Source organism: Trichoderma aggressivum (assembly GCF_033847375.1).
Source record: "Trichoderma aggressivum f. europaeum strain CBS 100526 chromosome Unknown scaffold_049, whole genome shotgun sequence".
Lineage (NCBI taxonomy): Eukaryota > Fungi > Ascomycota > Sordariomycetes > Hypocreales > Hypocreaceae > Trichoderma > Trichoderma aggressivum.
This window is the reverse complement of record NW_026946415.1, coordinates 204,213-219,026: the sequence shown is the minus strand read 5'-3', so window position 1 is coordinate 219,026 and position 14,814 is coordinate 204,213. Positions and strand designations below refer to the sequence as shown.

General features: G+C 47.5%; 7 protein-coding genes across 7 annotated transcripts; 4 read left to right on the top strand and 3 right to left on the bottom strand.

The window, feature by feature from the left end:
* Positions 1 to 22: 22 nt before the first annotated feature.
* Triagg1_9161 (uncharacterized protein) lies at positions 23 to 1,762 on the top strand (the record flags this gene model as incomplete). Its single annotated transcript, XM_062904088.1, has 2 exons — positions 23 to 178; positions 275 to 1,762. 2 exons carry the CDS (start codon positions 23 to 25, stop codon positions 1,760 to 1,762), a joined length of 1,644 nt encoding a protein of 547 aa, XP_062751934.1.
* An 825-nt stretch (positions 1,763 to 2,587) lies between these two features.
* Triagg1_9160 (CAZyme family AA7) lies at positions 2,588 to 4,113 on the top strand (the record flags this gene model as incomplete). The annotated part of the gene is made up of 2 exons (XM_062904087.1): positions 2,588 to 3,548; positions 3,623 to 4,113. The coding sequence occupies 2 exons, from the start codon at positions 2,588 to 2,590 to the stop codon at positions 4,111 to 4,113; spliced, it is 1,452 nt and encodes a 483-aa protein (XP_062751933.1).
* A 41-nt stretch (positions 4,114 to 4,154) lies between these two features.
* On the bottom strand, positions 4,155 to 5,501 carry Triagg1_9159 (uncharacterized protein; the record flags this gene model as incomplete). Its single annotated transcript, XM_062904086.1, has 4 exons — positions 4,155 to 4,713; positions 4,753 to 4,830; positions 4,893 to 5,085; positions 5,141 to 5,501. The coding sequence occupies 4 exons, from the start codon at positions 5,499 to 5,501 to the stop codon at positions 4,155 to 4,157; spliced, it is 1,191 nt and encodes a 396-aa protein (XP_062751932.1).
* Positions 5,502 to 8,644: 3,143 nt separating this feature from the next.
* On the top strand, positions 8,645 to 9,100 carry Triagg1_9158 (uncharacterized protein; the record flags this gene model as incomplete). The annotated part of the gene is made up of 1 exon (XM_062904085.1): positions 8,645 to 9,100. The coding sequence occupies one exon, from the start codon at positions 8,645 to 8,647 to the stop codon at positions 9,098 to 9,100; it is 456 nt and encodes a 151-aa protein (XP_062751931.1).
* Positions 9,101 to 10,257: 1,157 nt separating this feature from the next.
* Positions 10,258 to 12,292, top strand: Triagg1_9157 (uncharacterized protein; the record flags this gene model as incomplete). Its single annotated transcript, XM_062904084.1, has 7 exons — positions 10,258 to 10,557; positions 10,627 to 10,720; positions 10,781 to 10,980; positions 11,039 to 11,578; positions 11,634 to 11,829; positions 11,896 to 11,972; positions 12,029 to 12,292. The coding sequence occupies 7 exons, from the start codon at positions 10,258 to 10,260 to the stop codon at positions 12,290 to 12,292; spliced, it is 1,671 nt and encodes a 556-aa protein (XP_062751930.1).
* Positions 12,293 to 12,641: 349 nt separating this feature from the next.
* On the bottom strand, positions 12,642 to 13,476 carry Triagg1_9156 (uncharacterized protein; the record flags this gene model as incomplete). The annotated part of the gene is made up of 3 exons (XM_062904082.1): positions 12,642 to 12,925; positions 12,993 to 13,005; positions 13,048 to 13,476. The coding sequence occupies 3 exons, from the start codon at positions 13,474 to 13,476 to the stop codon at positions 12,642 to 12,644; spliced, it is 726 nt and encodes a 241-aa protein (XP_062751929.1).
* Positions 13,477 to 13,898: 422 nt separating this feature from the next.
* Triagg1_9155 (uncharacterized protein) lies at positions 13,899 to 14,810 on the bottom strand (the record flags this gene model as incomplete). Its single annotated transcript, XM_062904081.1, has 4 exons — positions 13,899 to 14,012; positions 14,081 to 14,422; positions 14,482 to 14,635; positions 14,686 to 14,810. 4 exons carry the CDS (start codon positions 14,808 to 14,810, stop codon positions 13,899 to 13,901), a joined length of 735 nt encoding a protein of 244 aa, XP_062751928.1.
* Between the last annotated feature and the right edge of the window lie 4 nt (positions 14,811 to 14,814).

Below are 14,814 nucleotides of genomic sequence, written 5' to 3'. Positions count from 1 at the left end.
GACAAGTTCTCTTGAAGCCATCATGTCGAAATCATCGTTTGATGCGGACGAAAAGCCTCCCACGGCAACCACCGAGACAAGCACCGTGAAGATGGAGGCGCCTCCGGAGTATCCCTCCAATCAGAAGCGAGTCCTGGTCATGGTGGCCCTTTACTTGGCAATCTTCTTGGTAACCCTGGTATGGCAGATCGATCGACGGAAGCTTCTCAGCACTCAGCTTTCTAGTGCTTATTTCAAGATTCAGTCCGATCGCTAACTTGCTGTTTTTTTCCAGGATCAAAACATCCTATCGACCGCTATCCCTCGCATCACGGACGAGTTCCATTCGCTAAACGACGTTGGCTGGTATGGCACGGCATATCTCCTTACCATGTGCGGCTTCCAGCTGGTCATGGGCAAGGTCTACAAGTACTATCCTGCAAAGCCCGTGTTTCTCGGCGGCGTTGTTCTCTTCGAAGTTGGTTCAGCCATTTGCGGTGCAGCTCCTAGCTCTGTTGCCTTTATCATTGGCCGTGCAATTGCCGGCTTGGGGTCTTCTGGCATGTTTTCGGGGCTCATGGTTATTATGTTCAACGTTATTCCGCTACAGCAGAGACCGATATACCAGGGCCTTTTCGGAGCCGTCTTCGCCGTTGCATCGGTCGTCGGACCCGTGATTGGAGGTACTTTTACAGACAAGGTGACGTGGAGATGGTGCTTCTACATTAACCTGCCAATCGGAGCCGTGTCCATCATCGTCACTCTCTTCATCTTACACCTGCCCAGCCAGAAACTCGACGCACCAGCAGAGACGTTGTTGGGCAAGATTCAGCAGCTGGACCCTATCGGCAACCTCGTCTTTCTACCGGGAATCATCTGCTTGGTTCTGGCGCTTCAGTGGGGAGGCACCCAATATCCCTGGAGCGATGCCCGAATCATTGTTCTCCTGGTGCTTTGCGGCGTCCTCTGTCTTGTATTCATTGGCGTCCAGGCATGGAAGGGAGAGGCTGCAACTCTTCCTCCTCGCATCGTGACGCAGCGCAGCGTCGCAGCGGCTTCCTTCTTCAGTTTCTTCAACGGCGCCAGCATGATGGTTGTCATGTATTATCTTCCCATCTGGTTTCAAGCCATCAAGAACGTCAGCGCTATAAACTCTGGTATTTCCCTGCTGCCCACCATTCTGTCGGTAGTTGTTGGTTCCTTGTCGGCTGGTGCTGCCATTTCTCGCTTCGGCTACTACACTCCGTTTTTCTATGCCAGTTCAGTCTTGTCAGCTATTGGAGCAGGGCTTCTGTCAATGCTTGAGCCGGGCACAGGTCACTCCAAATGGATTGGCTACCAGGTCATCTTCGGACTAGGCCTTGGATTCGGCTCACAGCAAGCAATGAACGTTGTGCAGACGGTTTTGGAGAGAGGTGACATCTCAAGTGGAACTGCCTTTGTCATGTTCACTCGCTTCCTCGGCTCATCAATCTTCCTACCAGTTGCGCAGACCCTCTTCATCACCAACTTGTCCTCCCGACTATCCGACGACATTCCTAATATCGACCCTAAAGAAATCGCGGCTGCTGGCGCTACTGAGATTAAAAACTTGGTTCCGGCAGATGACATGAAAGTACTTCTCCAGGATTATAACGATGCGCTTATGGAAGTCTTTATCATGATGGCGGCCATCTCTGCCGTTACTATCTTTGGCAGTGTGTTTGTCGAATGGCGCAGTCTTAAGGAGCGCGCAAAGAGCGAACAGAGTGGAAGTCCTTCACCGCCAGTTGAGGCAGCATAGACAAGTGGCTCTGACGAATATCTGTACATCTCTGGCAATGATGATGAAAACACGACAATGATGAGCGTATGCGCATTTCGTTGGGTTACTGAGAGAAAAGAACAAAGCAGATGATAGATTAGACAAGGTCCATTAATAAGGTACCGAGTCCGACAGATTGCATTCTGGAGTTGGAATTATTGATTAGACGTTTAATAGATGGAAGAAAAATCTCCATACTGTAAAATAGATTGTATAGACTCTTCTTTGCTTATCTGCGCAGTATGTCAAGCAGGTAGCTTCTACCAATCGACATTCTGTGCAATAAATATATTTCATGACTTATCAACCTTTCAATAATTTCTCAAGCTTGATCACATCCAAAGTAGTTATCACAGTTCTCTTTCACCCTCATCATGCACGTCTCACAACCCCTCTGTTTTCGACGCATCGTCACCAGATCCTGTTCGACCCGCAATCTCTGGCCTCTTCCACCAAGTTTGAGCCCTGGAAGTAGGTATTTACTGATGCGTCACGCCACTTCCGAGGTTTTCTCATTTGACTTTCTGATCTTAGATAAACCTGCACTTAATTCTCACTCGAAACAAGAGTCCCTCGAACTGTCTTCTTTGCAACCAATTGTCGTCGCCTAGTTGCTGACAAGACACAAGCCACGGAATCTTAGGTGAGTACAAGTATAATGCAGCAGCCCACTGTAATTTGCATTGGAACCCACTGACGAAATGCAGGAGACTGGATGCTATATAAACAGAGTCATGCACATCCATTCTTCAACACTCACCGCTTCGAAATCTACCCCTTTCACACACCATTCCATTATTCAATATGCAGTTTGGAACCACCGTCCTTCCAAGCACTCAAGTGCCTCCAGCTTCGGTTACGCGGAGTGATATCGCAGCGGAAATCCCGAGTCTTTTGCCGCTCTACGACGAGTTCCCGGACATTGTATACACCAAGGCCGATCCCGTTTACGCGATAATAAGTCCTGCATTCAAGGCATCGACGACGACTAAACCACTGGCGGTTGTTCGGCCTCTAAATGAAAGCCATGTCCAAGCTGCTGTTAAAATAGCCCGTGCAGCAGGATTACCCCTGGGAATTCGTTCTGGAGGGTTAGAAACGGCGGGACGAAACTTCAATGGAGTTGACAAAGGCATTATACTGGACCTTCGCAGCCTGTGTTCTATCACAGTGTCTGATGACAAGGCATCTGCAGCTATTGGTGGTGGCACTATAGCAGCTGATCTGGCTGTTTCTCTGTCAAAGCAGGGCGTCTTTACACCTATTGGATGGCATCCCAGGATCGGCTATGCAGGATGGGCAATGGGAGGAGGTTATGGTCTTTACTCTTCGCAATACGGTTTTGGTGCCGATAATATCCTCGGCGCCCGTGTGGTCCTTGCTGACGGGTCTGTGGTTGATGTCGATGATAATAACCACTCAGATCTACTCTGGGCACTTCGAGGAGCTGGAAATGGCATCTGGGGTGTTGTGATACAACTCACAATTAGACTCTACCCACCACCAAATCTGTTGATTGGCACTTTGAGATTTCCCAAGAAAGATTGGCCGGCAGCATTGGACGAGTGGGCTAATAACATTGAGCCCAATCTGCCCGATGAGTTTGGAGGAGAACTTTACTTTCGGAATCCCGTACTGGATAGTCCTGAGATGATCATCTTCTTCGCTTGGTGCGCAAAAGAAGGCGAAGATTTACAAAAGGGCTGGGACTATTTTGACAAGATGAAGTCACTACCAGGTGCAGAGGTGCAACGCATTGCAGAATGTGAGTTTCACGGTTCATTATTGTAATGCAGGATAACGACGATTGCAGGCGATTGCTAACAAATGAGCGTCTAGCTGACTTTGCCACCCATCTTACATCGGAACCGAGCGCACAGCCAGCATCGTATCAGGTCCGTGGAGTTATTACAAAAGGCCTGACCAGCAACATAGCTTCAGTCTTGAGCCGTCACTGGACCAATCCCAAGATATACACCGGAATCCCTTGTCACTATGCACACGGAAAGGCCATCAAACCAAACCCGGGCGCCTGCTTCCCCCTGCGATATCGTCACAGGCTGTTCCCTTTTAATTCACGCCACTCGGAATTGATGGGGACAGAAGAGGGCGAGTCCCTTGTAGCGGAATTGTCCGCTCGTATAATGGATGGGATGAAGGCTACGGGGGACGCATATGTGGGGGTTTCTTATCAGAATTTAATTCCTCCTGTCGACACTGACTTGGAGGCCACGTTTGGCAAAGAGACTCTGGAAAGGCTCAAGACGGTGAAGAACAAGTACGACCCGGACAATTTCTTTTCAAGAGGATATCCTGTTTTGGACGTTTAATGGGGGCAATAGAGTCATAAGTAGAGAAGCAGTCTTATAATCTAATCAGTAGTAGACGGAACTCCTTCATTGTCTTCGCTGGTAAATGTCATCTGAACAGGAGGATAAACATCCTTGCCATATGTCGAGTTCAATGTGATCGCTCCAACAGCAGTGCCATCTTCGAGTCGAGTCCAAGTCTTTGTAGACTTTCCAAGATCCTTGATGTCAACCAACACCTGTCGCGATCCTCGAGTCCAAGAGCCGTAGCCTCCATAGCCGGTGTGACGGCCAAAACAGAAGGCAAGACCGTTGCCGGTCAAGTCCAGGAATTTGAGGTCCTTATTCCACTTGAAGCACCAGTCGTCGCCGTGATCGTGACCGCTAAAGACACCCATAAGCTCCTCAGTGTCCAACAGAGCCGTCATGAAAGCCTTGTCTTGGCCAGTGTATACAAAACTTGTAGTGGCGTTCCACAGTGGGGACTGGACTCCTTGCTGAGAGAGAGGATTGTCGGCATTGATTCCGGGCTCTTTGTTTTCGTCGACGTCCTTTTCCTGTTGGAAGCTGAACATGGCGCCTACAGGGATGTGGACAAAGGCGTATGAAGGCAGATTCTTCCTGTAGCGTTTAGTCAGTTGAGTCCTGGTGGATACAAACCAGTCGACAACGCTTTGGTCGACCCAGTTTGGTCGGGCAACATCTGAACCATCGGTCTCTTCTTCTTGGTAGTAGTTTCTGCAGATACTGAATGAGCCCGTGATGAAGCAAACAAATACAGAACTACAATATGGACTTACCCTCCTCGACTGTCAAAGAACCAGAGGATCATGGCCGGCGTAGAATCATGCCTGTTGTTAGACATGACTTCCAGATAATAGTTGGAGACACCGGCGTTTTTGTCTTGAACCATCTTCCTCGTCAGACTATTCTTGTACTTTTTCTCTCTCTCATAAATGTTTTCAGAGGAAAGGTTGTACGCCGAGTCGTGGTCTATGAGAATATGAGCCACCATGGTCATACATTGTTATTGCTCACAATCACGTACTGCCATATGTGGATGCCCAGGGAAGGTGTCGGGCAACCAAAGGCGAGACAACCATGTCAAAGTAGTCGGTCGAGTTCTTCTTGAAAGTGTTCTCGCCAGTGATGAAGTCTCCGTTAATCACGAGGAGCTGGGGAGATTCCTTCTTCAGCACTGTCTCCATCACCAGCAGCGTGTCCACGTCCTGCAGAGGGCCCCAGTCTGTGTCCTCAGCCTCACCGAAATGCAAGTCATTGAAGACTGTCATTTGAAAAGTGCCTTTGGAAGTGAATCGCAACTGAGGCCAGGCGCACGAAGACACGGCCGCAGCCGCAGTCCTGTGGCTCAAGAGCGCTGCCGATACAAGAGCGCCAAGTCGGAACATGGTGAAGATTGCGGTAAGAAGTTGGCGATTGATGAGTAACACGGAGCCCCCAACGCTTCCAAAATCACCTCCGGTTGCATTCTTGGAAACCGTTATTTATACCTGAGGAAATCCATCTTCCCAACCAACGACAATCTTGCCGCATCCCGGCGCCATTGAAAGGTTCCTGCATCTCAAGCGTCGTTTTTCTCCATTCACGATTGTCACCAGCGGGTTGTTACATCCCACGTGAAAGCAGCGCCCAATCGGCAGCAATTGTTTGTCTCTCTTCACTGGAATTAGACAAGGCTCATATAAGCGGCCGGCTGACACGGCCAAGGCCCATTGTGGGGATGACACGCCATGATTGCAACAAGATCCCACGTGGGTGTAACCCAGAATACTGGGCGAACGCCGCCACAAAGCTTAGCAAAGCTTGTGTCGATTGCAGGTAGCATCGGGAATGGAATATGGACACTGCAACGCTTGCTCGGCTGTGCCGTCTATGGCTTAGTGATGCAGACTACTTGTTTATAGAACTAGAAGATGCCATACGGTGAAGAAAGCTGGAATCTCTGGGAGTGAGACTACTGAGCACTATGCATTATCGGTTGCGAGCGAGTTAATATAGGCTAATTGAGTCACCATTTCCTATCTATGGGGATGCAATTGTTGGTACAGCAAGGTCATGATATTGGAAATCGACACAGTTCGCTCTCGTCATTATCTTGCGATTGCACATGTACAAATACCGGCTGCTAAAATGCGTATTGAAGGCACGAAAGCTGGAAGCTAAGCTCTGAAAACAACATCAGAAGCCTCATGATAACAGCTTGAAAGCTGGAAACGACGGATGGTAGAAATGGCAAACTAAAGTTTCATGTCGGACGAGTCAATCGCGTGGTAAGCTATATTCAACCTAATTCAGTTATGAGACAAGCTATAAGATCAAGCAGTTCCGGCATTCGTTAAGTTACATTGGCATCTGAGATTCATCCGTCATGGTGCAGGGTAAGTTGTAGCACTACCTTTCGGATGTACCATCATCACATGTCAGCTTGATATCTCAGTGGGTACAATCTACTGGTCAGCGATCTCAAAAGACAAATCAGTTCTCAGGTAGTAGCTTATTTAGCCCGTGTAACCTCCTTCAGAGGATCCGTGATTTCGTCAGTTGTTAGTGGCCGAAGTGGCCATCACGGCAGCTTAATAAGGTGGTTATCATGCGCTAAATTGTCTTTCAGATATCTTAGTTGTTCATAACCGTTGCAGAGAGCTCTTGTAATGGTGACTCTAAGATTCTGAAAACGAGTTGTAATTGTTATTTTCGCAGTACGGCATTGCGCTAACAGGGAGAAAGAGCTCAACATGCTCTACCACACACTACCATGTACTCTTAGTATGTACGATGGGCTCAATCATGCTACCCTGGGTACATATAAATGACTCAAAGAAGCTTACCAAGCGAGAGGCGAATGTATTGCTTGGGGGTGAATATTTGTCGACTTCCATGTAGTGAATAACTTTTGAACCCCCCAAAACGCTCGACAATAGAAGTTACAATATTTACGACGCCCTTGTAAAAGTCAGGATGCTTCACCTCGTTCATGGGAAAGCAATATCACCCCTAGCGCACGGATGGGGTGGCGGACGGATAATGTGCTTATCCATCGGATCTGTCTACCCCGAAGGGCATGGGATAATTGTCCCCGCGAATGATATGTCAGGAATCGGCTAATATCTGGCTTGGAGATCTTGTTAACAATCGGACTTGTCAACAATACTCCACTGTCAACTACACTAACGCCGAAACCTTGCCAGCCGTTCTACATACGAGTATTAATGCCTTAGTTTATAATAAATCCCATAGGTCTGCATAGATTGATGCTGAGTTTGTATTCGTAATTATTTCTGTCAATCCTTGTCTTCTCAACGAAGATGCCAGGATGCTGTCGAAAAGTATCATCACACAACTCCTAATTCCAAAAGCGGAGTGTGGTGGTGTGCTCTCTATCAGCAGCCCTTTAAACGGGCATATGAATACGGACTAAGAGTAATTACCTAGATCTGGGCTGTTCAACCTCGTGGACGGAGTAAGCGGCAACTCAGTCCCCTCCATGTTTACCAGGGCGAAACGACAGCATCTGTGACTGTTACTTATTGGCTGTGTAGCTAATTAATTTGTTCCCACCACTAGTAATTACTTTATGACTGGCCTTATTATATCTAACATCACGAGAAAGTGGATATTCCGAAACCGAATATCTAATGGAGGCTGACTCCCAGCTGACTTTTATGAACTACTGGTCGATGCATACCTTTTCAAAGAACGCTTCATGGCATAGTGGTTTCCTATTGCATTCTGGGAAATGTTTACCAATGTTCCGCAGAGCTGAGCTGACGACGGCTTACGGGAGGTGCCGATTAACCGCGTCGCTTATATTAGTATGTTTGCATTTCGAGTCCTAAATTATATCACCCTCATCCTGGTGACGAGTTGGTGTCACGAATAAAGATAAGTCTCCTTGTGGCCCTGTTAGTGGTCAAAGTGGCGGAGATTCTTCCGCACAATGCAACCAACATCCATTCAGGTAATGACTTGGAAGATAACTGGATGCTGTGAAAATGTTCGTCTGCAGTATTCGTCACTTCTGAATAACATCATTGTATCATTTATTGAATTCTATATGAAGTTATTTATCTACCTATCGGATAGGGGGAAGATTCAGATGTACGACTCCTCAATACTCTACAGTAAGCCACTAGAGCATTACAATTCAAATATCCGTGAAATAACAACTAGCTGTATGACAACCTTGATAATCGATCTGGAATAGGTTAATGCAAATTCCCAAAACATGTTTAGATATAGGGTAATGGAAAAAGAATACACGGCGCACTTGGGTCTAATGTTGATCCCAGCAAGGAAGTTGGTGTCGTTCTAATGTGTGAGTTACGAGTGCACGACATGTAATGCTCGTTCAATATCTCACCTGATGATAAGAGGACCTCAATAGTTCTGACAGATATGACGAGTATAAAGAGCACCCCTTCGCTACCATCAATATCTCCTTTTACCAGTTCTAATCAACATTGGAAACTTGGCCACCATCTGACTCTAAGCAATAATCGGCAAACTATCTACCACACAACACTCAAACGTCATGAAGGCCAACCAGTTTACCTCTATTCTCCTCCTCAGTATTTCCACCGGGGTACTGGCCGATTTCCAACTCTTGTGCGGGCCGTGCTGTGATGAAGGCGGCGACTTCAGTGACGGATGTTATCCCGACGCAATCATCTCAGCCGAGAACAAGCTGGGCTGCGGCAACCTCGACAATCCAAGCGGCGTTGCCACAAACTCGTTACTCAGCGGTGGTTTTGGAGGTGCTCTGGGCTGGCCATCGGCTACCTCGTTCTTCAGCATGGGCGGTCTCTGTGGAGTTGGGACGTTGAACTTTTATCAAAGTGGCGATACATACTTGGGCTACATCAGTGGTGGAGACGGCACGCAAGTTGCTACATGCTATCCAACATATGGAGGTAAATCTTGTGATTATGGCGCAGCGGTTTGTGACTGGCAACAGACTTGGTACTGCGACTCTTACATTTGCTCGTAGAAGGTGTGCTTGCATGACCATCCTGTGGTTGCTACACTTGGCTGTAATGTACAAATGCATTTGCGGAAACATAAGGCTTCTACTATTAGATAGTTGGTTTAAATAGACCAATGCCAATAAGCTTATATAGATTGCTTCAGAGTAAAGTGCATAAGCGCAGCCACAGCTCTCCGCCTATACTTGATACAACACCTTAACCATAATGAATCTATTGCCTTTTGTAGTATTCTCATAAAGCATTGCTGCAGTCATTACTTAATCGTGCATTCAAAACTGGGGTAGCATTTGTAATGTGCAATCACATACTATATCGCGCCCATTATCAGCCTTATATGTATTCGGTCATTCGGTCGCGACAGTCCGAAGGTGTGTGTATGGCGCCATATCACGACATCAAAACGGAGTTGATCGCCAAGGCAAGAGTACAGTATTTCAAGTCGCTTAAAAGGGCAAACGCCAACATCTCCGCGGGAAACTCATCTCTGTCAAATTATTTGGTTTAATATTCTTGAGTATTTCCGCGCCCAATCTGTTACAGAATGAAGGAGTCTTCAAATGGCGAGAAATGGCGGCTTCGATATTTGTTGTCAAAGTCAAGGATTCCCCACAACTTTCGTCTGGGGTCACGCTTCTCTTTGAAGCGTCAACGTATTTATCCCGGATATAACAAACGTAGCAGCTACTTGGGAATGAATTATATGCTCAAGTTGCGTGGGGAGGACTGCCATGGCTATCCAGTACTCCTATACGTCAAGTTACCGTTTCCCCCCACGTTTCCCCTGCCGCGTGACGGCCTCGGGATTTGCCTCAATCAATGGCGCAATGCGTCTTCACTCTCAGCAAACTGCGGGGAGATGTGCAGATTGCTGCAGCTTTAAACATGAACAAAGATAAGGTATCATCGGCAGCGTCATTGTAGCACGCAATCATAGCCCATAATTCGGGATGTCAAGGATGTGCAGGAAACATATAAATTCAGTGTTGGGATGATTTGCTATCTGGTGTTGAGCTGTGTATCTCATTAGAGTGAAGCCTTAAAGTCAACCTTTACAGCTGCCGAGGCGAGGGCAAGCTTTGGGCAGATTGAGGTTGTATCTCAGCCAGTGAAAAAGGCGTGTCTATTCATCAGGACGCTCGCCTTGCGAAGTCGATAAAAAATGGCCGCGGACGGTAAAACGACCAACATCTCCATCCTCACAGAGGAGGTGACTTCGAGCATCCATGGCTCTTCATCCAGCGACACAGAGCGGCTAAGAGAGCACACTGGATCAGAAGAAAATGGACACAGCGAAGAGAAGAACCCATTCAGAGACCCGGCCGTCGCCCAGCACTGGACAGAGGTGTATGAAAAATCACAATACGAATGTCGTCATGTATTTGATCCATCACTATCATGGACCGAAGAAGAGGAGCGTCGTTTAATCAGAAAATTGGATTGGAGAGTTTGCCTTTGGGCCGTAAGTTTTGTCCTCGTCGAACGAGAATGCGAGAAGGCTTAATAGCTAACCCCATCACGATGCTTGTAGTGTGTCATGTTCTTTGGCCTGCAGGTCGACCGTGGAAACCTTGCACAGGCAGTATCGGATAACATGTTGGACGATCTAGGGCTCGATACAAATGGTATGTATAGAGACACGCGCCATAAGAGACTTGGAGGGAGGTTTACTAACATGAGAGAAGATTACAACTACGGCAACAGCATATTCAGGATTTCCTTCCTGGTCGCCGAGCTTCCTTCACAGCTCATATCGAAAATGGTTGGCCCGGATAGGTGGATTCCCGTTCAGATGGTTCTCTGGTCTGTTGTTGCCGTTTCACAATGCGCATTGACTGGTCGCTCGAGCTTTCTCTGTACACGCAGTCTTCTTGGATTGTTGGAGGTTTGTCTTGGCAATCTCTACTCCATCATCTATACTCAAGCTAACTTGTGATCTTCAGGGGGGATTCATTCCCGATATCGTCCTTTGGCTATCGTACTTTTACACATCTCGCGAGCTACCTGTCCGTCTCAGCTACTTTTGGACTTCTCTCTCCGTGACTGGCATTGTGACATCTCTACTCGCATTCGCGTTATTGCATCTCCGCGGTGCCAACGGCTGGGCTGGCTGGCGGTGGCTGTTCCTCGTCGAGGGCCTGATTACCCTTGTCGTGGGTCTTTCTTCTTTCTTCATGATGCCCGCCTCTGCTGTGCAGACAAAGACATGGTTCCGCCCAAAGGGATGGTTCACGGATCGTGAGGTCGCCATTGTGGTCAACAGAGTCTTGAGGGATGATCCTTCCAAGGGCGACATGCACAACCGGAAAGCTATTACGCCAAAGCGGTTGTACGAGACATTGAAAGACTTTGATCTGTGGCCGCTCTACATACTCGGTATGGTTGTATTTATACCTCCCAGTCCGCCGGGGACGTATATTACACTCACTCTGAGGAAAATTGGCTTTGACCCGTTTACTACCAACTTGCTAACAATCCCATCCGTAAGTCATCTTCACCGTATGCATTGCTGGCTGCCGAAAGCTGACTTTTTTATAGAACATCTTTCACATTATCAATCTTATTCTCATTACACGACTATCGGAATGGCTTAATGAGCGTACACTGGTGTCCATGTTGCAAGCTCTTTGGACACTTCCGTGCATCATTGCCTTGCGTTGGTGGCCTGGCGTCATGGTCAATCAATGGGGGACTTATGCTCTGGTCACTGTCTTGACATCTTACCCTTATTGCCGTAAGTCAAAAGCATGCGATTCTACTTTATGCTTGTAGTTTGTTGTTGCTCACTCATGTTTTGCAGATGCAATCTTGGTAGGCTGGACATCTAAAAACTCCAACAATGTCGGCACCCGGTCCGTCTCCGCAGCAATGTACAACGTAAGATATTACCTATCCAGTGTATTTTACTCTTGCTAATTTGATGCCGCCCTCAGATGTGTGTTCAGGTTGGTAGCGTCATCTCAGCGTATATATACGTCGCCGATGATGCGCCATTGTATCACCGCGGCAACACGAACCTTTTCATCATCAACATTCTCGGCATTGTTCTCTTCCTTCTTGCAAAATTATACTACATTTTTAGAAACAAACAAAAAGACAAGGTGTGGAATGCCATGAGTGAAGAGGCAAAGAAGGAATACACTGCGACTACGAAGCTGCAAGGTAGTGGACGGCTAGATTTCAGGTTTGCACATTAGAATTTGTGTGGAAAAACTGCAGGGCAGGTTGTTTAGATATTAGATACATGAGAGTGATCATATATTCTTAAGGATCACGAATGACGAATTTTGCCCATGGCGCCTCGGTCCATTACCTGATTCAGCACCTGGCGAATTGCAGAGTGTTTTCCAATTCTAGGCACTACCAACCCTTCCAAAGAACCCAAGTGTCTATCATTCTCATCAACGACATAAAAGACATGAAACGCGGCAGCAGTAATGCAAACATGATTGCAATACAAGTAAACTCTCTGTCCAACCTTGAAACCCTCAGCTGCATTGTCAGACGAGTTCTCGGTCCCTAATATTCCATGTTCCTGAGACAGTCTCACAACTGCCCAGTTGGGCTGACCAACAACGTGGCCAAATCCAGGGAAACCGCTTGTTTCTCGAGATAAAGCGACGACTCCTGCAGACTCTGATCAAAAATGTCATGAAAGTAACCCTTGGCTAGAATAGGACGTGACACGCTGTAGCCAAAGTTACTAGCCGTTACGGGTCGCAGGTTCTGTGGTGTGTTGGAAGAGAGATATGCAGCAAGGTTCTGCCGTGCATGCGGAGCGTGATATCCATCTTCGCTGGGAGTCTGAAAGTTGATGAACTCCAGCTCAACTATGAATGAAATATTAGCAATCTATCTTCCTAGGTGACAAGAAATGCGGTCTGATTGATTGCTTACCTCCAGCCATTCCCTGGAAGCCAGACGCAGCCATAGAGTCCGTCTAAGATCTAACGAGGCCACGTCCGTCCGCGACAACAGACTGCTCTGCAAGAAAGAAGCGCAACAAAAAGAAGGGAATATCATCCTCGAACGGCAGTCTTCGCATTGATTCCAGGTCAACAACGGCGTTGAAATCGGCATAGCCCGTCTTGGCGCTGGTCAAGTTGCTTTCTTCTGAATACAGGAGATCGTGCATGTCCCAGCCGAAAATAGCAGAACTCATGCCGCATCCTCCCTTGAGGCTGGAGAGGAACTTGCTCTTGTTCATAATCTTGCCTCGAAGAATGCCATCGCAGTCAATACCTGCGATCTTGACTTTGGTGTCGTTGGCCAGGAGCCTCTTGAACTGACTGATTGTGGCATCTTCATTGTTATCCTCCATGGGGGGCTTGTTGTGATTTTTGAGGGATTCTTGTGGAGACGTTATGTTGTTGATACTCATGGCCTGCTGTTCGCACAAGGTTGGATGATCATAGACGGTGATGAAAAGTCCACGAGTTCTTATCTATTCTTGGTAAAACGATAATGTGCCTTGTTTGAGAAGTATATTTCTTGGGAAGAGGGAACGCCGTGACACTACGTGAGATCCGCGCTCTTTTGAAGAGGCGGTTTGGAAGTTTCTAATGGAGGGTTGATAGGTTTGATCAATATTATGGGCAGTAGAGATTGAATAATTACTGTAATAAATGCCGTTGAACATGAGTACATATTTTCTTCATATTGAAAACTTGCGCAACTCGGGCAATTGTAGGCCAGTCAATCTCCAGCACGATCATAAGCAACAAAATAATATTTCTTTTATATAAAAATATATTGTATCACTTCTTATTGATGACATTGGCATGACACATTGGAGTCAGAAGTTTATCCCTGCTTTTCCTTGACGTGGTAGCTCTTGAGCTTGACGAAAGCATCATACCCGCGTGGCCCCAAGGTGCAGCCCAAGCCAGATCTTTTCCAACCCGTCCATGCAAGGTCCTATAGTATTGAATAATATTAGTACACATGGATTGTAGTTTGTGTAGAGCAGAGATTTTCCAACTTACAGGGTTTGGATAGTCGCAGCGATTCACAAACACGGTACCAGCCTCGAGCAGCTCAATCAGCTCCTCGCCGCGGGCAATGTCCTTTGTCCACACGCTCGCAGTCAAGCCGTACTCGGTATCGTTCATCAATCGCACCGCCTCATCATCATCCTTGACCTTGGCGACGGGAATCACTGGTCCGAATGTTTCCTCACGCATCACTTGCATGTCGTGCGTCACGTTGGTGAGCAGGATAGGCGCAACAAAGTTACCGTCCTTGAAAGCGCTGGTAAATGACATGTTCTCGGGAGTGGCGTTTACGGCGCCCTTGGTAAGGGCGTCGGAGATTTGCGCGTTGATGGTCTTTTCAGCGGCGCGAGAGATGACGGGACCGACCATTGTTCATTCATTGAAGGGATCACCAAGGGTGTACCTGGGTCGAAGTTTAGCAGTGATTCATCAGCGTGTGAATCGTATTCATAGATGACAACATAATCCTTGAGCTCGTCCTGAAGTGCCTTGACAAATTGGTCATGAACATCTTGATGAACGTAAATGCGCTCCACGGCACAGCAACTCTGGCCAGATTAAACACAGCACCATCCACCAACTGCTCAGCAACATACGCCAGATCTGCATGTGGCCGCACATACGCCGGATCATTACCCCCGAGCTCCAAGTTGACAGGAACAATGCCATCGGCCACAGCTTCACGCATGGCAAGACCTCCCGCCGTGGAGCCTGAAGCCATTGAG